The sequence below is a fragment of the Oenanthe melanoleuca genome, chromosome 4 (genome assembly GCF_029582105.1).
Source record: "Oenanthe melanoleuca isolate GR-GAL-2019-014 chromosome 4, OMel1.0, whole genome shotgun sequence".
Taxonomy (NCBI): Eukaryota; Metazoa; Chordata; class Aves; order Passeriformes; family Muscicapidae; genus Oenanthe; species Oenanthe melanoleuca.
In genome coordinates, this window is record NC_079337.1 from 45,306,237 (window position 1) to 45,332,878 (window position 26,642).

The following is a 26,642-nucleotide window of genomic DNA, read 5'->3' on the forward strand; positions in this document are numbered from 1 at the left end:
TTTCTCAAAGTTTTCCTTGCTTTAGGAAATGCGCTGAAAATATAATGTGTTTTTTATATAAGTTGTTCATTCATGTTCAAAACTTAAACATTTTTTCTCACTTGGCTGTTGTCATCCTTCCCTGTACAATTATGCAAAGCCAAAGAAGCATCTGGGAACCCTCACCGTAACACTTCCAAAACACATGCAGAAATGGCTGTAAAACTTGTCTGCAAAATCTGGTCCTGTGAAACAACAAAAGAAGGGCTGAACTGATTCATTGCTGTGGCCAGCAGAGTGTGCCTTTTGCTTGTAGTTGTGAGCAGTTCTAACTGGCAGCAAACCCATCAAAACCACAAAGAGGATATACTACAAAGCTGTGCCTCACAGCCTCACATGTCCATCCACCATAAGCACCTCACCTTTTGATCTCATATGGAATATTTGCATTGTCCAGCAGCAACTGAGCAAATGTCTCCAGGCACTAGTACATACACATGGTAACTCTATTAAATACTTTGTGGTTTTATATAATGAATAAAATGGCTAATTAAATCATTCACGTCACTCTGCCCAATTTTCTCTTGTGTCTGGAGCTGTATCTTGTCCCAGCTCCCAGAAGACTTCAAGTTGGCTCTCATGAAATACATATTGAAAAATCCTACACTTTTAGACAATAAGATTAATTAACAATTCATTAACACTGCTTTTTGACTTTTTGGCTAATAACAAGCAGCTGTGTAAGATCTAAGTAAGGACAGAACTGCCATTTTCAATGAAGGTACTTACCTTTGCAGCACTAACACACATGGACACACATCTGATTGACTTGTACCTTAAAATTACTGTTAAATAATGTATTAATGCTGTTAAGCATGTATTTAATTTGGGTTACTATATATTCAAGAGCAGAACTGTGTCAAAGTGGAGTCTTAACATATACTACATAAAGGTGATACACTGCTAGGACAGTCAATAGGATGTTTAAATCTTAAAATGCTGCATTAGCATTGATACTCTAGTTGGAGAAAAAAAAAAAAGAAAGAGTAGGCAGGGGTCCAATGTTCTGGGTTCTGAATATTCCATGGAGAGAAAAAAACCAGAGTAGTGTTAACTTCTTCCATAATGAGTAATGAACATTTAATTCATGGTATGAAGTACATTGGAAAAATGATCCAGGTGAACAAAGGTTTAGTGTCTTACCATTCTCCTCATGGCAATACTCCTGTCCTGCAATGCTGCATCTCCGAAAAACCATCTTATTTTCAGTGAGGGTTCCAGTCTTGTCAGAGAAAATATACTGAATCTGGCCAAGGTCTTCAGCAATATTTAGTGCTCGACACTGAATAGTTGAGTCTGTTTTCTCATGGTAAAAGTCAATGTCATTCTGTATTAAATAAATTTGTCCCAATTTGACAATTTCAATTGAAACATAGAGAGAAACAGGGATCAAAACCTACCAAAATAAAACATAGGGATTAAATAAAACCAAAGTCTTTGGCCAGTTACAAACACAAAGTAGCTCTACTGAAGCTGAAGAGTTACTTCAAGGGTACAAATGAGATCGGAATATGACTCATATTCAAAGCAGACCAGTTACCTGCAATAGAATTATCATCGTCCAGAACATATAGAAGCCTGCTAATGCTGGAGGACTCGATTTCCCATCTGGCCCGGGGATGTTAAAAAAAGGTATTTCTGAATACCTACTTAACCAAATTCCATGACCTTGAAAACAAGAACAAGATAAAGTCAATCAGTTTTATGTAAAGTGTATCATAGCTCAGGGTTATTGTGCCAGCTGTTATACTCTGCACTTCTTTCTAAGCTTTTAAACTACAATTTCATCTCCTGGGCTTTTTTCCCAACAGGAGTCCCAAGTATCAACACATACATGAATAAACATCTATATGCATTCTATCAACAGCATCTACATAGCATATCTCAGAAATAAAAAATATTAACTACACTTCACAAACAGTTTTTTTTTCCCTCCAAAAAAAGACCCTCTGGCAATTAATTTGGTTATCCTTGCTTGTCCAGGTTTTAGTCTACTAGTGAACACCATGTCATCATTTTAAGTGTAATCTGAAGAAGTTTTATTAAACATATTTTTAACATATTTTAAACACCCTTATGATCTGTCAGAAAAGTTTGTCTGTTTAGATTTACTCAAGCTAATAACTTAATCAACCCTTAAAATATCAAGTCAGTACAACTCTAGTCACACTAGGTCTCTCACCTCAATGTGTACATGCATTTCATGTTACCTTAAAAATCGTAAGAGAAAGTAGGAGTTTTGCAGAACAGTTAGTCAGAAAAAAGATAAATCAAATGAAGAAACAGGCTCCTGACCCAAAAACTTACATCAGGAACACACTTTTTAATCACACTCTAGATGAAACATGACAACATGAACTTAAACCTCACAGCACTCTCAACTTTCAGAGTATTACACATGGATGCAGACTGACAAAATCAATCAGTCCAAAAATAAAACACTAACCATTGTAGGCTGAGAGAGGAAAACAGCAGGAATCCGAGCAATTCTCACTTACCTATTGCACCAGTTAAACACATCAAAAGTAGAAGCAGAACACACCAAAGGATATCAGTGTTCACTTTTCTTTCCAATTTACTGCGCTTGTAATGAGGGCCGCTGTTATTCAGCATAGCTTTGGTTTCATGACCTGCAACCAAAAAGGAGGTTGAAATCCTCTAATAACAGGTATCACAACTGCAAGTGCTTTATATTTTTAAAACTTTGGGAAACAGAGTATTACTATTAACTAATATTCGAACAGCCATTATAAATATGAGCAAATTAAATTATCCTACAATACATGAATTCTGAACATGAACAAGTTAAATCAAAATCTGTCATGTATAAGTTGACCTTTATTACCTTACATTAATTATCATTAATATTCTTTCCTACAGAAACAATATCATTCTTGACCCTTCCATATTATTTCTAACATTTTCTATAAAATCCTACACCTGTGTTACAATTATCTGGCTGAATACATAATGTACATAATACTGTCCTTTCTACAAATTGAAGAGCAGAACTAGAATAGCATTAGCTTCAGGTTCGATTAAGAAAAAAGCAAGTCATGCATTTCCATGTTCAGTTCAAAATATCAGTTTACCATTGCAACTAACAAGTTGGACCAGGACCTGCTCACACACAAGAGAATCACCCTTCCAGGAATAATCAAAAGTATCAGTTTTTTACTGTTAAAACAGAAGCAAACTTAACCCAGATATGCATTCTTAACATTTCGAGCTACGGCTGGATTCAAGCTTTTACTCTTCCAATTCCCCTTTGTACAATACTGTTTTTAGGGCACACAACTATCTTGTTTGCAAGGCAGCCTGTGAAAGCCAGTTCACTAACCTGCATATACCACTATGCCTACCACAGCTTCTGTGTTTCTCACTGTGCATCCTCGTAGCAGTAAGTTTTCCTTGCTGAGACCCACTCGATCCATGTTTGAATGCTCACTACAAAAAAAAGCACATTGTGTCAGCTAGACTCCAATAATTAGCAATCAGGCTTTACAAAAAAACCATTAGGAACAGATTTCCCAAAGAAGCTGCAAGTCACTGACTGCCATCCTGACATTTCTGATTGGACTTTTCAAATGAATGGAGTAACATGAAATCAGATCACCCTCGAAAATCCGAGCATGTAGGCACTGCATTAAAATTTTTTTTTCATTTGAAAGCCTAGCATTTGCCATCTGGCATATGAGAAGTAGGGAACACTACTGAAAAGAGATCCCAGACAAAAACTGGAAATCTGAAACCCTATCCTATCTGGATTATCAGCATCAGAAATGATTTGAAAAAAAATATATAATCTCATCCTTAACATACTGTGAGCACCATCATTCCTGTAGTATACTTTCAGTGCAGATAGGCCCACTCTTTGTCAAGGTGCATCCCCAGACACTAAGATTATATGTATTTCTTTTCACTCTCAAATATCTAATGTGCCTGTGTGCAAAGGGAAGAATATAGACATTCTAACTCTCAAAACCTGAAAAGAGGTCACCCCATAAAACAGTATTTTGCTTTCCTATTATCTATAGAAAGTCATAAACCTGTAAGAATCACAGAATCATAGAATGGCTGGGGTCGGAAGGGACCTTAAAGATCATCTAGTCTCTTAAAGTCCCTTCCAACCCTAACCATGAAGAAAACCCCTAACAAAAACCCAGCCTGAAAACATAAACCTAGCCTGAAGAAGACACAAATAGGCACACTGGTCAAAAGGACTTTGATCAATTGACTGAAGGTGACACAAAACAAATCAGAGTAGGAAAGGAAGCCAGTCCTTCCAATTACCAATTCTAAGCAATGCAGCTTGCCCAGTCAGGCCATGGCCTGGACCAAATACTGTAGACACCATATAGTATGAAGAGCAGATTTAAAACAGCTATTTCAAGTATGAAATACACAATTGCAAAGCAGCCTGAACTACGAGGCTGAAAATATTTAATACAAAATAAAAAGCATCAGTGCCCCCTCTGCTGCTCAGAAGACCCTTCTGGAGCTCTGTCTCTTGTGCTGCACTCAGAAATGCAGTGGTGCAAACTGACATCCATCCATATTGTTATTTCTTAAAGCAAACATTACAAGATCTCTGAAAATTAGTAAGAATGCCATAGCAAATGACAATAGTTTAAAGAGCCACCAAGCCTACTTACACAAAGCCTCGGAAATGACTGAGGTCATTGTTAGGACTTTCACACTCTATTCTACTGGAAAATTCTTCTGGATCAATTTCAGAGACCTAAAGCCACGGTAAGGAAAAAACCCAGAGAACTCAGAATGTGACAGAACTTAAAAACATCATAAATTCAGAGGTTCAGATGCTACTATCTAACAATTTAATTTAGCCTCTAAACTGTAGGTTGCTGGTGGTGTTGATGGCCTCCTACCCAGTACAAATCAGACTTACACACCACAGGACTTCCTTGTAAATATTAAACACTGTCAAATATCACTTGAATTGCTGATATTTTGAGACCACTGGAGAGAAAAAAAGTGGGTGGAAGGATGAGGAGGAAGAAAAAAACGCAAAAGCAGTAAGAACATCTGAAAGGCAGAGATTTCCCACAGATTTTTTAAATTATAGGAAAAAAAAAAGAAGAGACACTGTCTTCTCTGCAAGCAGAATTTCTTGCAAACAGACTTTTTTTTCCAATACTATTACCAGGATGGTTTCTGTGCTAGCACAAAGAAAGCAGGTAGAACTTTGCAATGATGTTTGAGACTTAAAAGTACCAAAGAAAGGGCTGTTATGAAAGACCAGAAGTACATGTTGCAAACAAAGAGCAGGTGAGTTCTTCAGTGAAAAGTCAAGTGACACAAATCTCCTGTATTAATAAGAATGAAACATGGCAAGAAGAGAAAAGCCAAAAGGCCTTATCTTTGGAATTACCTGCCATTGCAATTCAATTTCAATTAATGGCATATGAGTATGCTTCTAGTCTCTAGTATAACACAGGCTTGCCTCTGAATAACTGAGTCATTTCCAAGCTGAGTACCTGCCACTAACTCTTTGGAAAGCAATTTGTTCTATTCTTTCAAAAAACCCAAATGACGAATTTAAGGTTTCAAACTCCCAAGTATAATTCTCTAATTCACATGTGTTACTAAATATATCTTAGACATAATTACAGGTCTCTGAGAAGGCTGTACTCCATCAACTGGATGACTTCACACTGGTGGAATAACAATGGTGAGCTTAAAATACAATCCTGTAAGTGGAATTTGAAACTCAGAAGACATCATATTGTTCACAAGTACTTTATTAGCTTGATTAAAATAATTATTTTTGCTATGTTTCACTGTACTGATGTGTTGCACTGTATTAACCCAAAGCCAATATGAACACAGCCTTTGACATTCAGACTGATCATTCAGTCTCTTTGCAAATTTAGTTAACTGTGAAAGACTCTCTCCACCAACCTGTCTCATGTTGATTTGCACAGGAGGTAAAACATTTCTGTAAAATGTTAGACAGAATACTTGATTGATGCTTTTCAACAATTTTGTACTGTACAGTGATTACCCAAATAAGAACTACTCTCAAAGTGAAATAGCCAGAGCAGTCAATTCTTTTCTTCTACTGTCTGGAAACATCTGAATATATATTGGTTGTGGAGCTTCTTGTAATATACCTTGAAACAGCAAGCACTGAAACTCTGGGTATAATCCACAGTGGACACAGCTGTCTATAATCTGCTAGCATAAAAGAGAGGTTTACAAAAGCTATGTCCAAAAGCAGATATCTTGATATGGACACTCAGATCTTCCTGGACTATACGGTTATTTTCTGTATTTTTCTCATTATAATCATAATTTTGGCAAAGTAAATACTGAGAGTAGAAGCCTTTGTACGTTATTTCTTGAGAAGTTTTCCTATGTTTCCTGACACAAAAGAGAAGATTTAAATTCTGGCAGAATTAGAATTACTTGGATTTTGTGTAAAGGTCCCTAAAGTCACTATTCACAGTGTTTTAGTGCTAATGGCATATTAGCTTCTTCACCCCCATGAACCTGTGTATGGTTCAGCTTCACATGAGGGGTAGAAGGAAAAGGAGATTAAACTCTTCCTAAGAGGAAGCAACATTTGAGTATCTTGAAAGCAGCAGAGCAACGTCAGTTCTCAAAATAGTTCCTCAGGAAGTTGGTCCTCATCTGTTTCATGTATTCCTCTTTGAATGCCAAGATGGTTAGAAGCCACTGTGTTCTATGTTTCATTACCCACTGCTATTTAAGAAACCTCAAGTTACTTTCCCAATTTCTTTCCTGTTGTCATTTAAACATTAAAAAAATAATAAAAAAATAACTATGAGAGTTTCAGCTCCGGCCTCTTGCTTTCATTTTGCCTTGCCTCCTATTAAAGGAATCCCACATGCATTAACAGGTGCCCCACTGATAGTCATTTTCATTGTGTTTCTACTTGCTCAGTCAAAAAGATGCAGCACATAACAACCTCGGAAATAGATTAAGATTCTGCAGTTCTTGTCTTCATATGTTCTTTAACTTGGTGTTGTTTATTCCTTTTCTTCTGAGATTAAGAAGTGGGAGAGGTCACACAGTCAACCCCTTACATGGCACTGCCAGTTTTACGTAGCCTGAGTTTATAAGGAAAAATTCCCAGACTGGAGCTCAGCTGGAGGTGGACTCAAGGTCTGTGAAACAGACCATGGCTCTATACTCAGAAACCAAGCAATCCTGACAAGATTCTACAATCACTACATTTTGGTACATGTTCTCAGAAAATAAAGAAATCAGTCTCTTTCTTGAGTGGGATTCAAATTAGACCTTGGTAGCAGGAGCTGGTGTGGGAACTGGGCCACCTCAGTATGCTGTAAGCCTCAAGAACCATTGGAATTTTGCTTTTGTGTAATAATACATATATACAAAACGTTCAAACAGTCCTTCCTGCCTTGCTGTTTTAAGATTAAACCAAGAAATAAAAATAAAAACAGAAGTAAAAATAAAAGTAAGCATGTGACTCCTAGGCAATAGGAAACAGCTTTGTTCATGGATAGCACATCACACCTTTGGTATTACCCACTAAGTAATGGCACTCAGAGACAACTCCTTACTTCCTCACCACTGCTGTAAATTCAGAGTCAGTTCAGGTAATTTTATCTCCAAAGGACTAAACAGTCTGTTGTTATGGACAACACTGAAGCTCCCTGCTGTTGTTTTAAGCATAGTGTTTGAGCAGCAGAACTGAAGACTACAGAAATGTCAAGATTCTTTAATCTTTTAATATTGTCTTTTTTGTGCCAGCTTCAGCATTTTAGTTGCTAGGCAGAATATTAAAGTATTGTATGGGAGCAACAAAGTGTTTGAAATGTGAAGAACCAGTGAAAAAGACAGTATCTGCTCTTCTCTCTATGTCTTTATATAGCACTGAAGTGCCATCTAAAAAACTCCAATTTCTCACCCATGACATGTTATGCCCCGTAAGTAACTACTTGAGCTTTATCTAAATTACTAACTTCGTTGTTTTCATTACTTGAAATAGATCTGTCCTTCTCTGGGTTATGTTAACACGCAAAGATCTGCTCCAAAACCACTCAAGCACCAAATTAGAATTGTGTTACCTAGTACCTTGATTTTCAGATGGGAATTGCTGATCTACCACGCATTAGACAGTCTAGAGGGCTGAGTTGTTTGGGTTTTTTTAGTTCACCACCTGTCACATCAGCTTTCTTACACCACTAGAACAGCACAATTCTCACCTGCTCTGAATATCCTCTCACCACCTGCCTCTGCTTTAGGTTGGTTTCTCCATCGAGGCCTGCAGTTTCAATGTAACAGATCCCATCTGGGTCACTCGAATATAACAGCACCATGTCAGCAGGAATGATTTCATTACGGGAAAGCCGGACAAAGTCCCCAACGTTGACATTTTTCCAGCACTCATCTATGTATTTCTTTTCTTTCCTGGAACATATAGAAGAACAGTGATTTTTGACAAATGCATAAGATGAAACTGAGAAAAACCTACAGGTGTTATTTGTGACGGATACTACAACACATCAAAAGTGACATTTTCCAAAATACTTGTTTTCCCACATGGAAACAAAGCATGCAGAAAGGAAAAAAAAAACAAAACCCCTAACATTCACTATGCTTCCTTTATCTTTGTTATCTTTATTTTACATCTTGGAATATCCTTTTATAACAGGTACAAAAGAAAAATAATTATGTGGGCAGCACTGATATATACATAGATAAGTTTTTTGATGGTTAATTTAGAGTATGACCAGTTTGCATTCCTGTCTTTTTATTATCCATCATAATAACTGCTTAGCAGACTCACCACTAGCAGACTGACTTGCACCCACAGCGTGCAACATTGCAGTCCTGCACGGTGGAACACAGATGCTAACACTCATATCAAACTGTGATGCACTCAAGTAGAAAACTATCTTGTTCTGTTTGGGGAAATGGTATCACAGTATGAGTACAATGTGATGCTATTAACAAGCCATAAACTAGCAGCCTTTCCATTTCCATGATGCCATTTCAGAGGAATTAAAAATACACCTTTCAAAACAAATACTACGTACAACAATGCTTAACTAATCAAAGTACCTTGCTTAATACAGTATAAACAAATGCACAAACTAATTTGCCTCAAAGCAAAAACTGTTTGGCAGATTTTACACTAATTTTATAACTATTTAACAAAACTGGTGATTGAGTCTCAAGTAGTCCCTGAGTGAACTGATCTAAATAGCCCTGCTTTGGGCAGGGGATTAAGTCTAAATGACTTTCGGAGACCTTTTCCAAATTACATTATTTTATGCTTCTATAAGTATCCAGAAGGTAATCAAAAGAGTTATCAGCAACTTTTTCACATGATAGCCATAATCAAATAATAACAATAAACCACAAAGGCTGTTGTCTCTTACCTGCTGTATATTTTGGTTACTAAGTTGTTTATCTGTTTATCCATTTTATACCTTGAGTAATCTTCCAGACCATCCTTAACAGCAATAATTGTCAGCACCCCTATCAAAGGTAGCATTGTAATTTCTTTTTGGAAAGCTTCAACCACAGGAACCCAATTTAGGACAACTAGAAATAGGAAATACAAATTGGCAACTCTGAAACGAAGAGAAAACACAGAATTTAGCTGTGCTAGCAGACAATGACCCTTATTTCCCCACCCCATGTTATACATTTAAGTTATCAGCGATTTATCTTTTCTTCACCTGCAATTTAAGGAATCCAGAACTGTGTTTTCACTCTCCAGTCAATACATTACTTAGCAACACAGTTGCTTAACAACATGATCAGGTAATGCAGAAACCAAGAATTCTCCTGTATTTTCAAAACTGTCCTCCAGACACATCTTCCAGAGTTAGGCAGTGGTGAATTTGCACTCTCAAATTTCCATGTCATTTAAACATAATTTTATAGTTTCTTAGGGAAGATAACATGTTTTAAAAAGGAAGCCATCCTGCAACCTCCCTGCGTAGCTTTACAGATCAGCAGTTCTCCAAGCAGAAAGAAGAAGAAAATAATTAGAAAGAGAAAAAGAAATGTGGGAAAGGGGAAGAAGCATTTGAAGGAAATAAGCTGTAAATCCTACTGGTGATTGGCGTGTGGCAGTGCTCCAAGAGCAAGGAATAGTTCAATAGTCCAAAGAAGAGAATAAGTACATAATTAGAATAACAGAATAAGTACATAAGCTAAGGAGAAAATTATTAGCTCGACAGTGATACTCAAGAAGTTTTGACCATATAATACGCATCTTTATAAAAGTCATAGATCAGTGGGATGAATAATTTTTTAATATATAGTAACACACACAAATATTTAAATAGAAGGATTCAGCTTCAGAAGCGTTACCACAATCAAAAAGAAGTTCCTCACCTGTGAAATTGTTCATATAAATTCCGTGGTAAAAAATTCAATAAAGTATACCTAGTAGTCCGTATTTTGTTGTTCATGTAAAGTTTTGATACTTTTTCATACTCTTCTTTAAAATGTCCCAAACAGGGTATCACTATCCTGTGTTTGCCAGTAGTTTTTGATGATTGATAGCACTTGCTACTTGAATTGCTGCTGCTGCATTCTCTGCCTTCTGTTGATATCAGTCGCTGCCAGCGGTACCGGGCCCAGCGGATGGGATCTGCCATTGCACCTGAAACACTTTATAGTCCAAGGAGTGTCATCTCTCCAGAAAGGTTTGAAAACACAGCAAGTTACACAATTCTGTAAAGGCTTTTCAACACAAAGTCAGAGCTACAGTTTTGAATAAGCCCAGGGGAAAAAGTAATTTTCATAATGAACCAAATCCAGACAGTTAATATGTTATGTAAGGTCAGGAACTTCTGCTTCAAAGATTGACTTTATCTGAATTTAAACAAACCTTTCAGGATCCTATAATTTGACTACTCTGTTTAAAATGCACAATATTTTTGTAATAGCAGTCCACCCACCAGTTTCTCATGATGTAGCATGGCGCAGAAAGGCACACAAGCTGCTAATTTTGCAGAGAACAGCATTTTGAAAGGAACCCTCATCTCAGACACTGCAGTTATGCTGATGGTTAACAAACCTTCTTAAACTCAGAAGTCAACAATCTAGCAATATGCATCTGAATACAGCCTTAGACACAAAGTGAGGAATTGCCACTGAAAGGCACTAAGTAGCTATCATCAACAAAACTTCCACTAAATTAGAAAGAGGTTTGAGAACTTCTAACAACTGTCAGAGGATGAATAAGTTTCATGCTAATGCTTCTCCTTTATCCACCAAGTTAAGATCTAGTATTCTACCCAGGAATTTGTTTTCCTTCAGAATGCCAAAGTTCATAGCTATAGGTGATACTCACAGCTATACATGTTGCTCACTTTATCAAATCACCCAATGCAGTCAGAAAATGCATCTTGCACAAACCATGCTTTAGTAGAAGCTCAAAAGTGCTGGCTTTTATAACAAAGTTTTTTATTTTGAAAGTTTTAACTAATGGTTGCTACATTTCTTGTATTACTTCTTCCACAGAACAGTTTGTAGTATATTTGCTTAAAACTATGGATTGCATGAGCTCAAAATCATCGGTACTTCACACTTCAGATTACTTTCCTTCCATCTTACTACCTGCAGAGATTCTAAAAACGTTTGACTAAATGTTCCTAAAGTCCCACACAAAAGTTGCTTGTAAAACTTACTGGTTCTTCCTAAATGAAATCTCTTTACAACAGACTCTCTGTGTGGTTATCAAACTAATCCTGACTTTGGTTTCAATCAATTCAAGCTTCTGTTCATGTAGTATCTTTCCCTTTTATTGACAAGTGCCACTCTGTCCTGCTTAGATTCATCCAAAATGTTGCTCTAAATAGTAATTTTCCAAACTATCAACTTGACTATTTTATCCAGACTATCTTCTCTTACATATCTTCCTTGATTCTTCTATTACAACTGCAGAATTCTTGGCACATGAACACAATGCCCTCACCAGATCCTCTAAAAATTGAGTATTATTTCTATCTCCACATCAACCCACTCTGAAAAAGAAAGATTCTCCAAACTTCCTTAAAAGCCTGGATGTTTGCGTCACTACCCCACAGCTAGAAAGCTTTTCTCTAATATTTATCTGGCCTCTTCATCTCCTCAAATTAAGATGGGACATGTTTGTCCTAACACCATTAGCTATTGACTGACTGTTACAGTGTCTTGGAACTGCAACCATATACATGAAAATCATGTTTTTAAGAAATCATGACCTGCACAGGAAGGAGAGAAGAAAAAACAACAAATCCTTCTATATAGCATCTCCTCTCAGCATTCCCTGGCAGTACCCTACTGCTCTTCCAAGGCTCTTCTGCAGTGTTCCCCCAGACAACATAAGGGACCAGTCCCAGTAATCATCAGACTACTAAAGGTCGTAAGGGAATGCAGCTACATCTGGGACTTCTTACAGAAGCAAGAAAGAAGAGGTTGTGAAGATTTTCTAAAATACATGACATCCTCTTATTTTCACAGAATGTGGCATCTTCTATCTTTGCTTCCCCTTATTCTACAAGCCAGGAGATGGTTCCCAGAGGCTGCATAGAGGTTACTATCCCATTTTAGTAAGGGTCAGCCTTTCTTCCAGAAATGGGAACTGACATTTCGAAGCAGCTACTTCACACCAATGAATCACTTTAAATGTATGGCTACCATACAGTAGCCATATGAACACTGATCTGTGCATACGTGAAAGAGATGTTTCAGTTAATTTATACTGAGCCTGAGAACAAGTCTAAAGCTTGAAAGGTCTTAAAAAATGTTTAGGGACTGCAGAACATACTGCTAGTGGAGTCCACACATGACTATGCAGATTTCAATACACCTAGAGCTCTCAAATCCTCAAATCAACATGGACCCATCTACAAATGTTAGGACTGAATTAAAAAACAATACTGGAAATTAAAGAATTTTAAAAGATGACTGGCTGAAAAGAGGTAGGTTTGGGTTTTTTCCTGCAAGCACAAATTTTGGCAGTTCAATGCTTAAATACCCCAAACTTCTGGATTTTGGATGGCATCCTTAAGGCTTGGCTGTTTTAAGGAAACAATAATTCTCCTTAACTGTCTCTGCTGTGACAAATCAGTAATTGTACAAGCAGATCTTATACAATGAGAGGCCTTTATCAGGGAAAGCTTTAACGTGATTTCTTCTGTTAAATTTACCAGACTCCTTCAAGCTTTCATCTTTAGCATGAATCATACAGGGTGTGTCAATTAGCCACACTTTAGCCCAATAATCTGACATATCTCTACACGCTGTTACAATGTACACTGACCTAGTAGCAAACTTAAGTAAATAAATGCCAGGAAATTTCACACGATGCCACCAGCCAGATATTTGAGAGCAGGTTACATTTGTAGTGAAAATCATGTTTGTCTTCATAAGACCAGGCAAACAAACATCTGATACTGATGGAGAAGGAAGGAACTTTTTCTCAATCTCCCAGGGCAAATGGGAATGGAAAAACTTTAAATAGGAGATCCTGCTCAGTGAAAATTATATAGGGAAAATAACCTATACAGCTAAAATACACCTAACAAATTTTAAAACCTTCTAAATTCTAAGTCTTTTATGTTTACATAATCTTTTATCTTTTCTAGATTTGATACCCAGTGACCGCTATTTATAAAAAAACAAAGCAGTTGGGGAAAGCAGGGGGGAAGAGCACTGGATATTTTAACATACCAGAATGTTAGGATGGATTCTTCACCACTGGATGAGGAGCTAATGGTTTAAACTGCATATGCAGAGTTGCTGAAGAACAGTCACCCCTCACCACATACATATCCTCCCTGACTCCAAAACCTCTGCCCCACCCTTCCTCAGAGAAGCAGAACTTAAAAAGGAACAGAAAACATCAGTTTCAGTTCTGTGCACTGCATATTTTATCAGTATCTCCAGTATTCTAATATAACTACTTGTAACAAAACTGAAGATTGTAGGGATGAGAAATAACTAACACAAATCCACCACGCTGGAAACACTGTATGAAAAATAACAAGCAATCTATTAAGATCAGTGACGTGAATCAGACAAGTAACAGACACCTTGGGAAAAAGTATCTGGATCTCACACTCTGCCATAATGCCCTCTGACTCACCTGGGATTTGACTGAGCTACTATTTTGCAAATGATTTTTTTTTCAAATCATTTGCATCACCATGTATTAAAACAGCACTTTTGAGGTTTCAAAGTTCAGAAATCTCTTTTGCATTTCTTAACTCTTTTGAGTAATTTTCTTCTTCATTAAATTTGTTTCATAAAATATTGAACACATTTTTTATGGTCAAAAGGAGTGTCATCTGCTTCATATTACATATTTTAAAGGATTAAGTCACCATAGACCAAATTAAAAATTAAGCAATTTTTCTAAGAAATCCATTCCCTTAAAACACTATGACCCTCCTGTCATGTTATTTTTCATAGCCACATCTTGAGTACCCCAGCTAATGAGAACTTAAAGTAGTAATAAAAAACAGCAGATGTTCTTGAAACAGTAGCAAACAATCTACAAGATGAGTTACTATGAAGCACAATTTTTAGAAGTTTATTTCTAAAAAATATGTTTATGTTTAAACTCCCCAAGAATAATGTTCATGTAATTGAAAACAGGAAGTTTAAATGATTACATACTAAGTATTGAGGGCAGCCTCACACAAGCTAGCCTGTCCTCATTTTCACACTATACACTATATAAGTGAACACTCTTAATCTTGCTAAATACAAACAGTTGATACAGAGGCAATTCAGGTATGTCTTACACTCAAAAAGGGAAGTTCTTGTAGTAAGCTTACTAACTGTTACTAACATAATGATGAAATATGGAAGGGAATTATATGACACTGGATTTATCTGCTTTCTTGCTTTTTTTTCCTACACCAGTTCCTTCATGTGCTCTCATTCTTTCCTCTTCTTATAAAGCACTTTGAGATACAAAATACTGGAGCTAATATGGTTAACAGGAAATAGGTGGCTGTCATTCATACCTTTGTTAAAAGAAGGCACAACAGCATCATTTTTATCACAGGACAGATCAACACTATACACTCTCCATGTTTGACCATCCTATATTGCAATAAAAAGAGGCTTTAAGAACTCTCTGCTAGTGGTAATCTGAGAAAATCTCTACTTTTAAATGGTCTGTACCCTGGAAGAAGGGACTTGCCTTCTCTTGTATGTGTATTTCATGTCCATAAGTTGTTTTCTTTTCCCATCACTTCCCTTCCACTGTCTCTTGTAAATTCTGTCAGCTTCCAATTCTGTGAAGTATCATCTGCATATCTGCATGCAAGCATTTGCTCCTAGCTTTCCTGATGGGGGATGGAGCTGACAATAAAAATTCCTTAGTTCCAGTTATATCATTGGTAGCCTTTGGCAAATCACTTAGCAGTCACTGATCTATCTCATACTAGATAATTTCTTAAGATCGTCAGCAAAACAGATGTGTAGATAATTTAGCCTATGTTTATCCTGCTCTGGAACTGCACCTTACCATTAGGTTGTGGTCACTTGCTCACATGTCAGGTGAAGTGCCTTACCATTTACCCTGGCTTCTCCTAACCACTTCCTGCCTTCTGACAACATCCTTCTCTTTTGCTGTGATCCCCAAACAATTAGTCCTCATTTTTCTTTCAGAAAATTCTTTGTTAAATGCACTTGGTAAGTGATATATTTGACAAGAATGCTCCCCAGACCTTTGACACATGCATGCTTATGGTGCGTGTCTCTATCCTGTTCCTTCTCAGGCAGCGTGCAGTAGGCCTTCCTCTGGGCTAGTTTCCAGTAGGAAGTAATAAATCAATTCTTGGCAAACAGAAATGCAACAAAAACAATTCATTATCTTACCTGAAAAATTTCTACAGCACCTAAAAAGGGAAGCAACTCAGACAATGGATCTCCCCAACATCATCCCTTTTTCTTTCCTCCTCACATGAATCTATCAGGATGTTCTGCAGGTCTAAGGTTCTGGGTGACCAGAGAGTTTAAAAAATGGTATCCTAGATGGAGGTCACACTATACAATGCTATGGAAGAGTGGATCATCCCCAGTCCACACAACAGCCCCATTTAAACCTCTTAGCAAATGTTAGTGCACAGGTTCACTGGCACTTTGTCACTGCATGACAGAACTATACAGGCCAAACGTTAAAAACTCCTCCTAATCATCTTTTAAAACTTTTAAACTGAAAGTTTAAATTTCAGATGAAATAGTTTCAAAATAAAACTGAAGACTGATGGAGAGTGGTCATCGGTGAAAATATTTTACATCCTTTTCTCCATCACAGAAGTTCTGCTTTATGCCCTGCCTTCATGTGCCACACTGGTCTCAAAACTGTAAACCAAAACCTTTCAGTTTAAGCCTTACTCTTTTATTACTGTCTTTCCACACAGGTATATCTTTAGCTTATGGTCAGGCAGCATTTAGTCACTACAGATGCTTTGCTATGTGTGAAATTCACACAAATTTCACAGTAAGACTAAGGTGTGGGCCATGTAAAAATTTTATATGTGTTCATGTAACACAGAAGAATGTGATTTTTTTTTTTTTTGTAGCCATGTACACTCCCTATGCTACCATAAATACTTTTTAAGAGAAATTAATCCATATTGGCAGTATTGCTGGTTTCTAAAGGGCTAAAAATCTACTGTGTAGATAAGGTCTAGCATACTTATGAAATTTATACTGAAAGTACCTATTACAGCAAGAAACTGTACTTGAGTTCCTAAAAACCTGGACTACTTCTCTGACTAGTTTTTTTCTATTATTCTGGTTTTCCACGACACCTACATTATCAGCTACTCAAAAGCTCCATAAATTCCCAAGGCATTCAATGAGGTTTTCAGGTCTAATGCTCTAGGGTTAGTGAATTTTTGACAAAATCAGCTCTTGTACAACCTCAGGAAGACAATCAGTTTTGCCACAGAGCAATAAAACCTGCCTACTGCTTGGGGATATATTGACAGGAATAACCTGTGAATCCACTTTAACCACTAGAGACTTCCTGTAAGTAAGTATAAAACATGACTCTTGAGATGTTATTTCAAACCTGAGAGCAAGAAGTAACCTACAGCAATTGAGAGCTCAACTGCAAATGTGTATCTTTAAAGGTTTCATTAATAAAAATGAAGCCAGAATATATAGAAGCATAAAAACAAAATATGCAAGGAGTTATGAATGCTGAAACTCTGACCCTACTAACCCAAAACTAAGACACTACAGAACCACTGCAGTGAGTAGCTGAACTGAGTTAAAAGTTAACACTGAAAATAATTGTTCTCACTTCTACCTTCCACTCCTGGCGTAGTCAACTCCTTCATAATGACTCTGGTACTTACTGAACCTAGTTCTCACTGATCTGCAAGACCTTTCACTAACTCAAAGACATAACATCACTGGATTTCCCAATCCATCACTACAGCTGTAGTGAAAGTACTCATGTTGGCACAAGCAAGGTGGGATAGGAATGTCTGATGAGAGAGTATCTTTGAGTACTCAGAGCACTTGGTCCCAGTTTCAGTCTAGTTTCCAATAAAAACATGTATCAGCTCTGGTTATTGCTCTGAAATTCAGATAATCCAGGGCAGTGGCAATTAATAAAAGACTGTGATCCTCGCCTGTCAGTCCTACCTTTTGCTCCTGTAAACAGTAAGTGCCCACTTTAGACTAAGTGTAAAAATTCAGTCTGAAACATTGGCTTCAGACCAGCTCTGGAGTCACACACAGGAGCTAAGTGAGTTCAATTCCACTCCAATCCTAGGTAAACCACTTAGCACCCTCTCTCTGGAAACCACCGCTAATGAAAACAGGAATAATGACAATTCTGTTATCTTTTGGTGATGATATGAAGACAAGTATGTTTTCAAAAGAGAGGTTTCTCAACACTATGGTCATTGGAGAAATGTGAGTGCCCTGTAATTACTGCTCTGTAAGTACTAAAATAATTTTGATATTAGAAGTACATTTTTCTTCAGGAGCTGTCTTTCTGATACGAATTTGGATTATTCTTCCCCATCTTTGTGAATTCTTTTCATAATTAAGTCCAGTAATTACTGCTGTGATCCAATCTTGTGGGTGAACATGTGCACTCTGCACCCCGCCGTACTTTCCTGAAGTTTTAGGAATTTCCCTGCCACTTATATGGACTTAAGTCTACTTCCCTGCTATGAATGTGTAAAGTAGTAAAAAGCAGTCACCACCACGAGCTTTGAAAACAAAGACTTTCGTTTCTGGAGTCAAAGTCGAGGAGATTAACATCGGCAGTGCCGGGGGGAAGTGGGGGCCGGAGGTCGGTCTTGTCCCAGAGGACATTTACAAACATAAAGCCACAAATCGTCCTTTTCCCCCGCCCTCGACACTCCAGGCACCGCCGGGATTCGCAGGGGCCGTTCCGGTGCCGGCAGCGCTTCCCGGGCAGGGACAGCAAAGCGGCACCGGCGGGGCACTGAGGGGAAACCTCCCTGCCGCGCTTCCCGGGCAGGGACAGCACAGCGGCACCGGCGGGGCACTGAGGGGAGCTCCCTGCAGCGCTTCCCGGGCAGGGACAGCAAAGCGGCACCGGCGGGGCACTGAGGGGAGCTCCCTGCCGCGCTTCCCCCACCTCCTCTCGATCCCACCATCCCCGCACCCGACCCCGTGGGCGAGCTGCCCCCCTGAAATCACTCCGCACTTACCGACGGAGCCGCGCACATCCCCGGGGAATGGCCGCGCACCGCTCCGCCCCGCCGGTGCTGCCCGGCCCCCGGCTGCCTCCGCCCCTCCCTGCCCGCACCGCCCTCGGGCCGCTCGTTCTTTCCCCATTTCCCCGCTTTGATCCTTCTCCCCGAGCAGTGGCTGAGGCGGGGCCCGAGCTGCGGCCGGGGACCCTCCCAAGAGCGGCTCCTCCGCACTCCCCTCGGCTCTGCGGGAGGGAGCTTTGCTCGCTGCTGTGGATCCGTGAGGCTCAGTTACTTATTGTTTAAAGGTCTGCTTTTGTTTCGCCTTAAGGCCTCGGCAGATGGAGTTTGGGGTAGGAGGTACGGCTGTCACAGAACTTGACACCCTTGACAGCTCGTAAGGAAAACTGATGTTCTTAATCTTTTGCAGTCATTTACAACAGTGAAATAAGCTTGGCCTGTCTAAACATCAAGTTTTCTAGTCACTGGGCTAATCAAGGTTAGCAAACACTTCCTCTTGTTTTCTAGGAAGTAAGCCTCTGGCTATTGATAAACTGCCCAAATTGCCTTAAACAAAGCACTGCCATCAGGAGCCTCAGTGAGTTGTTTCGTCAATAACCCTTGTGGAGTCCCACATTGTCCTTTTTGATCTTACTGCCTTCCAGGGCACTCTTGAAGGCTGCCTCTTGCAATGAAATCACGTGGCTTTCTACATGAAAGTGAGAGGATTCCTGATTCAAGACCATCTTCTGCTGAAAAAGAAAGAAGAAAAAAAAATCCACCAGGAAGTGTTAATTGCAGATCTCTTGGTCCCTACTGAAATAGACAGGGGTTGCCAGTACCTGTCCAGTGACAGCAATGAATTCCTAATGGAGAGCTGGGAGGGCTGTGCTGAGCAGTGGTACTTGGTTGTGCTCTCCTTCCCATGTGTATGCATGGTGTTGTTTTCCACTGCATTCTAGCATGCCCTGCACCCCTGACCATACACTGAAAGAATTTTGTTATTGTTCAGTGAACAGCAGCTGATGGTCTGCTCTTTGCGGTGCCCATATGGTTGCTAGAAATTTCAAAACATATTGGCATGTCAGACGGAATAAAAATTCTACATGAAGGAAGTCTGTAACTACCACTTTGAAATTACATAGGTTCTTTTTCTGGGCAGAAAATATGTTTCTTTGCAGGATCTACCACCTTTGCTGGCTCAGGTGCTGTGGGAAAGAGGAACCAACTCTGGGGAGGACAGAGCAAGCTGCTGCAAGACACAAGGTGGTAGTAGGCTTTGCCAAAACCCAGTTACTTCAAAGTAATTCAATTTGTTAACATTGATTTATTGGAACATTCAAGTTGGCAGAGATGTTTGGCAAAGAAGAGAATATCACACAGCTTATCACAACCACAGCAACTCTAATCCCATTGCAGATGAAAATAATTAATATCCAGAGTCTTACAATTCCCATTCATGTTTTTTCATGCATGACAGTCCATTCTTTAAGCCTACAACTATGAAAGGCATTATTTTGTTTCCCTTGTTTGCACAGCAGTAACAATTGCCTCAATTAAGCAATCAGTGCACGCAAAAATACCTGACCAAACTGTAAATGAGCTACCCTGGCTGCCAGAAAGAGCACAGCTGCCTTGGTGCAGCAGTCTGTGCACTTGAATTAGATAGAGCATGTGAGTAGTTTGGAGAGGTAAGGCTGATCAGGTGAGTTGGAGGCATTGCTGACTCCTGACTTGGCCATTATATACATGTTTTCACTTTTATCCTTCTGTACAATTGTCCAGTAATATGAATGGTCTTGATTCCAAGCTTGCAAAGCAACCATCCACCATGTCAGACGTGTAATTAAATTGTCTTCTCTCGGGTATCCTATGGAAGAGTAAATACAAAGATCATATTCACCAGAGATAATGCTGGATTTAGAAATCTCACTGATAGCTTTTCTGTGTGGAGGTAATAACACTGAACATCCTCCACACAGATATATACTTTTTTTGTTTCCCCAGAGAGATATTCAGATGTCTTTTATATCATCTCCTGAACCGCCACATGAAAAAGGAAAACTTCAAATTTCAGGTCATCCAAGGTAGTGGCAATTAAAAAAATAATGTGATCCTCTCCCGTCAGTCCTACAGAAGAGATAAGTGAATTAAATTCCACTCTGATCTTTGTACCACTAAGTGCTCTAAACCACTTAGTGCCCTCTCTGCTGGAAACCACCACTAATGTAAACAGAAATAATGATAATTCTTTTATTTTTTGGTAATGATATGAAGACAAGTATGTTTTTAAGTAAGAAGCTTTTCAACATTGTGATCATTGATGAGATGCGAGTGCCCTGTAAGTATTGCTCTGTAAGTACTAAAATAATTTTGATATTAGAAGTACATTTTTCTTCAGTAGCTGTCTTTCTGACATGAACTTGGGATTATTCTTTCCCATCTTTATGAACACTTTTCATAACTAAATCCAGTATTATTGTGGTCCAACCCTGTAAGTGACCACATATGCTCTACACCCCTCTGTACTTTTCTGAAGCTTCAGGAATTTCCCTGCCACTTATATGGACTTAAGTCCAACCGCACATGAGCTGTTGATGACTCCAAAAGAGTCACAGAGCTCTTTGTGTATTTATCTGTTCATAGCTTCAATAATTCTGCAATTACAAGCATGAGCCACTTAGCCTGCTGTGCTCATACTGGCACTGTTTGGAGCACATGAAAGAGAGGAACTCGTGAATTGCCAACTAAGCATGTTGGCAGACTGAAAACTTTCCAGTGAAGACCTGAAAGGAAGAGGGAAATTTGCCATTACATGCTATCAAACATTTCCCAGAGCACCTCAAGTTAATGGAATGCGAAAACCTGGGTATGATTCTTCTCTGGGAAAATCTCTTTGCCAGAGGAGAATCATACCCAGTGATGACTGCAGTGCCAAATCCACATTAATAGCAGTGCCAGTGGGGATTCGGGGTGGCAGACATAGATGGTTATCATTACTGCAGTGTGGATGCCCACATCAGCTTAGTGGTCAGTGGATGTACTTGAGAGATCCAGTGTGTATTTACAGATAAATAGTGACATATTATGATATCCACTCTAGTTCAAATACATTTGAAGATGTGGTGGCACATTAATAATAACTTATAGCCAGAAAGGGAATTGATTATTACCCAGTAATTTGATGATGTTTTATTTCCTTAGCTCTGCAGTAAACCCAAATAATTTAACTGGAGCAGAGATTTCACAAAACCCCCCTTGAACTTTAAATTACATTGAATTATTGTTTACTAGATCATTGGCTGGTAAATATATGTTTGGAGTCCTAAGCAATGCTGCCAGTGCAAATTAAAGCAGTCTGTTGTGCTCATCACTAAGGTAATTTTTTACAAGATCCTCAGATATACTTCCTGGCAGGACCCCTGGGAGACAGAAACACAGTGAACAAACAGCTGTTTATCTGCTCTGGTTTGTGTGTGGCTATAGCCTTTATTTACCATACACTGTCTAGATCTGTACTGGTTTATTGATTTCCTTGTGAGGAGATTGTTTTTATCACTGGAGTGAGAATTTTCCTTCACTGCTCCTTGTGAGACAAGATGGTATTACTACTTTCAGGTTACAAATGAAAAATTGAAACAAGGGAGAATAAACACCACAAGGTGAAAGTGTTTGTTAGTGAATCTGAGTCTACATGCTCAGTTTGAAAGGTTAAGCATTTGTTTTAATATTTTATCATGCAAGATATATTTTATGTAAATTATGTACATTTTGAAATCTCCAGAGAGGTAGAGTTGTATGTAAATATTATCATGGGAACTTTCCTGAAAGGCATTTTCAGGGTCATTAAATCCTTGTAATTGCAGGTATGCCATACAATCTGTTTCATAAACTAACTGAATTTTTCTAAAACTAGTTAGGTATTTTACTCATATTACTGCACTAAAAAAATTGCCCCAGAGTATAGTTCCTGTGAGGGTTAAGAATTATCTTGTAGCTTCTAAACTCAATTTCATACCCATTTGCTCATATACTAGCAGTGACCACTGCTTCCATTAAATAATTCTTTTTGTTCTTGGTGTTTAACAGTCCACCTTTGTTTTGCTAAAGTAAACCAGATAAGAATGAACTGACTGAAGGCTAACTAAATTTCAAATAAAAGTATCCAGCTAAAGGTGCAATTTAGTTTAACAATCCATTCAGACCTTAGTTAATGTTGGATAAATTGCTTGACATAGCTTGTGTAGACAAGTTTTAAGGGAATAGCTGACTAATACTCACTCATGTAATCCTCATATTTCACCTGTGATTTATACCATCAAGTTTAGGCAACTGCAGAATGGAAGGAATCAGGAAGCTGGCATTAGATGCCAATTCTGAAGGGCAGTTACTAGCAGCCAGTAGCAGTTATTATTATTGGCATAGGTCTTACTGATTGTCACTCACTGTGGTTTGGGATTGTGTGTATTAGGAACTTCCATCCTGAAAGCCACTAAGATGATAAGACCTTTAGTTCTAGAGATTTTCTTTCTGCCATCCATTCCGCAAAAAATAATCATCAGCTGGAATTTAACAAGGAACCTGAAAGTCTTCCACTTTTAAGAGGCTCTGAATTAACAAGAAAAGCAGAAAATAATTTTCAATGAGATACTGTCAGCTTACTGCATCAGGAGTTTATCTCTTATTCTGACTTTTTTACTTTATTCAATGGAGAAGCTGAGTTGGTAATCTGTTGGGAGACTCCAGTTTCTAACAATCCATATTCACTCCCCATGTACTAACACAGGCCCATTGAATAAGAAGACACAAAACTAACCCTAAGAAAAGGGAGCACCATCTAATGCTGATACCTGTGGACTGATGGAATAGTGTAGTGATTGGAAAGTAGTTCTAGCTAAGTGGAATTGCACATAGGCAATTTGATGCACTTGGAAAATTGCTTTATTTCTTCTTTTTCTGTTTACTCTGATGTGGGAATTTCCCATATCTACAGCTGTAAACTTGTCATTAGCTGGTTTACACTGTTACATTTTCATTGTGTGTTGAAACACTTTTGATATGCACTTGTGTGGCTTCCTTTTCATTGTATATCGAAGCAAGTTGACTTGTTGAATTTATCTGGTCCCCAAATAACCTTAATTCTACACTTCCTTTTTATCAAACCACTTTATCAACTAATAAAAGAACCCAAGTCAGTGATATCAAATGAAATATTTAGTAACTGTTGCTTTTTTTCTCTGTCTTTGCTTGTATAAAGTTATTGTCTGGGTTATAATATTTTTCAAGTGTTTCTACAGTTTTTCTAACACAATTTCTGCTGGACAGTGACTCCAACCTGCCAAACAAATTTTGTCAATGTTCTAACTTAGCTATTTATGCCACAATTACTATATCAATTTCTTCAACAAATAAAAATAATCCAGCAGATGGATATGAAGATAACACTCAGATTTTTTTATTCTCTCAGGTATTTTTGACATGGGAAAATCCAAGGCTGATTTGCCATAAAATTGTTAATTTAAAGTTAGTAAACCTAGTATCAGATTAAAAATGTGACACAAGATATCTCGCTGAAAAAATATAATTTTTATGGTTCATGTACATTTAAACATTTTTGAAGGTGAAACTTTGCACCAGCAGACATTATATCAGATCATTTCACCTTCTAAAGCCAGTGTTAACCAAGATAAAGTATAAACAAAGATAGACCAAGACAAAGATAGACAAAGCACAAGTATAGCTTTAGCTAACATGGAGGAAATGTTACTACATGGGTGTTTCTGATTTACTTGGTAAGCCCAGTGCATCACAGATCCAAGATGAATTAATGAAAAACCATACCCATGGTAAAGACAAGAGAGATTTATACTTTTACAAGTGTTGTAGGTCAAGGTCAAATTTAGAAGAAAGCTTAGGGTTTATTTGTGACCTGCACTATGCAACAATATCAAACAAGCTGCTCCTTGCTAGAAATTTGTCATATATTCCACTGTAAATAACATAAGGAAAAAAACATGTCCCATTTTAAAGTGAACAATTTATATTTTCTCCTTACTTTGCCCCTATAAGCAGAAGAACTGTTTAAGGGACACTAGGAAAATTAAAATAATTCTGAATTTTCTGTTTTAAGTTGTTTAGTGTTTCTCTAGAAATATTCTCTGAATTGTGAAATGAAAATTTCTTACTACATTATTGTGTCACCTGGAAGAACAAGTAGGTCATGCCTTCACAATGCAAACAAATTTTCTTGAGAGTCCTTCTCTAGAATTTGCTCCAGAGCAACTCTAAGTAAAAGCAAATAACAGCTACTTTATTGAAAATTAAAAATATCTCTCCTGATGTAATAACATCAACCCACTGAAAACTTGGTGTGAGCAAAATAGTAATCAAAATACCATTGTCACGCACATAATATGATTCATTATTTTATTCATTATTCCTATAGCAATTTTTACCATTCATTTACAATACATTTTACAAGGCCATTTTGTGAGGAATTCCTGGGAGGAAATTGACTTTATTTAACCTGGAAGAGATTTAGTCAAAAAGCACTGCTGTTCCTTACTATGGATGTATCTGTATAAACAAACTGCTATTTCTTAGTCTGTCATAATTGCCTTCTCTTTATATGCCCTTGGTTGAAACAACCTCTGTCAGCAGACACAGAGTTTCTGCACATTGCCAGTGTAACTTTCACCAATTGCTGTTTTCATTTCATTTCAAAATATGATGCGATGAAAATAAAATCTATAGTAGCCATAATAGTAGCTCTCAACTCAGAGTTATATAATAAATACAGACCAAGGAGTCCTTGTGTAGATGAGTTGCTTGTAGTGGGGTGTTTATTATTTTAGGAATGCTTTCTCCCCACTGCTATTATGATGTGTTGGTACGACTTGCTATGCAGCATATTCTAGCATCTACTAATTGTTGTTTACTACTAGGGTTAAGAGTCACTATAATCTACCTACTGGGCATTTTCTTTTCTGTTTTGTGATGTCCAAGGATTTTTGAAAAGCACCAACACATTCTTACCCATTCATTATCAATACTGAAATCTTAAGGTTAGACTTGGAGAAGCCAGGGAATATTTTGGCTTAGTTTTACTACATCTGCCCTTAAAGGGATTGCTAATTTTCTGTTGTTGTCATTTTGAATTCCAGACATTACTGTCATTAGACCTGATGATTATATGTAAGCTTCTACAAAAACTATCAAGATTCCTGGTTTAATAATTAAAATGGCTCACTGATTGATATTCATGTGTCAATCAATTTCATCTAAGTATGGGCTACCAGAAGTGTTAACTTTGTCTTACTGCTCAGTTCCAACTGCAAAGGTCACTTCTGTCAGAAGTGATGCTCTGTTCATGGCAGAAATCTAAGCCATGAAAAAAAACAGAATACAAAAATAAAATTACTTTTCATCTACATCAGCTGCAGTTTCATCCTGCAGCCCCAGGCACCCTGGTGCTGGCATGAGGGTTGGAAGGAGGAAGCAGAGCTGGCAACAGGGACTAGGGGACCAGTGGGACCTCCCTTCTCCATGGCAACCCACATTTAGCTCAGTATAATCTCAACTGCAGTCTCAGTGTTTCCACTGCATTTTAAAAATGCATTTACTGTCCCCTTTGTCTTGGTAAAATACACATTTAACCTATTTATTTCTATTGACATATCTGTTTAATAGTTCATTGTTTCCTATTATACTGGTGCTTGGAAATACTCCCCAACTGGATAAACTTACAGCAATGTAAAACACTATGCTACTATATTATATACATATTATATAACAATTATATATTATATATAATAATATAAAATTATTACTATATTGTTATGATAAAATGTATGTTACTATAATATTAATAACCTCTGGTTATTAAGTTATTTCCCAATGTTTTAATTATTGCCACTCTTCCAAAACCAAGGGCAACAAATTGATTGC

The 26,642-nt window shown here is 37.9% G+C and overlaps 1 protein-coding gene across 1 annotated transcript in view; it reads right to left on the reverse strand.

The window, feature by feature from the left end:
* The window catches only part of ATP10D (ATPase phospholipid transporting 10D (putative)), a 37,393-nt gene extending 18,627 nt beyond the window's left edge, over nucleotides 1-18,766 (reverse strand). The window contains exons 1-9 of the mRNA XM_056490513.1: nucleotides 18,714-18,766; nucleotides 10,402-10,680; nucleotides 9,435-9,629; nucleotides 8,256-8,460; nucleotides 4,695-4,780; nucleotides 3,380-3,486; nucleotides 2,538-2,669; nucleotides 1,580-1,707; nucleotides 1,183-1,435 (exon numbers count right to left, since the gene is read on the reverse strand). Coding sequence (XP_056346488.1) covers nucleotides 1,183-1,435; nucleotides 1,580-1,707; nucleotides 2,538-2,669; nucleotides 3,380-3,486; nucleotides 4,695-4,780; nucleotides 8,256-8,460; nucleotides 9,435-9,629; nucleotides 10,402-10,667 — 1,372 coding nt within the window. The 5' untranslated portion in view covers nucleotides 10,668-10,680; nucleotides 18,714-18,766. The remainder of the gene's footprint in view (nucleotides 1-1,182; nucleotides 1,436-1,579; nucleotides 1,708-2,537; nucleotides 2,670-3,379; nucleotides 3,487-4,694; nucleotides 4,781-8,255; nucleotides 8,461-9,434; nucleotides 9,630-10,401; nucleotides 10,681-18,713) is intronic.
* Between the last annotated feature and the right edge of the window lie 7,876 nt (nucleotides 18,767-26,642).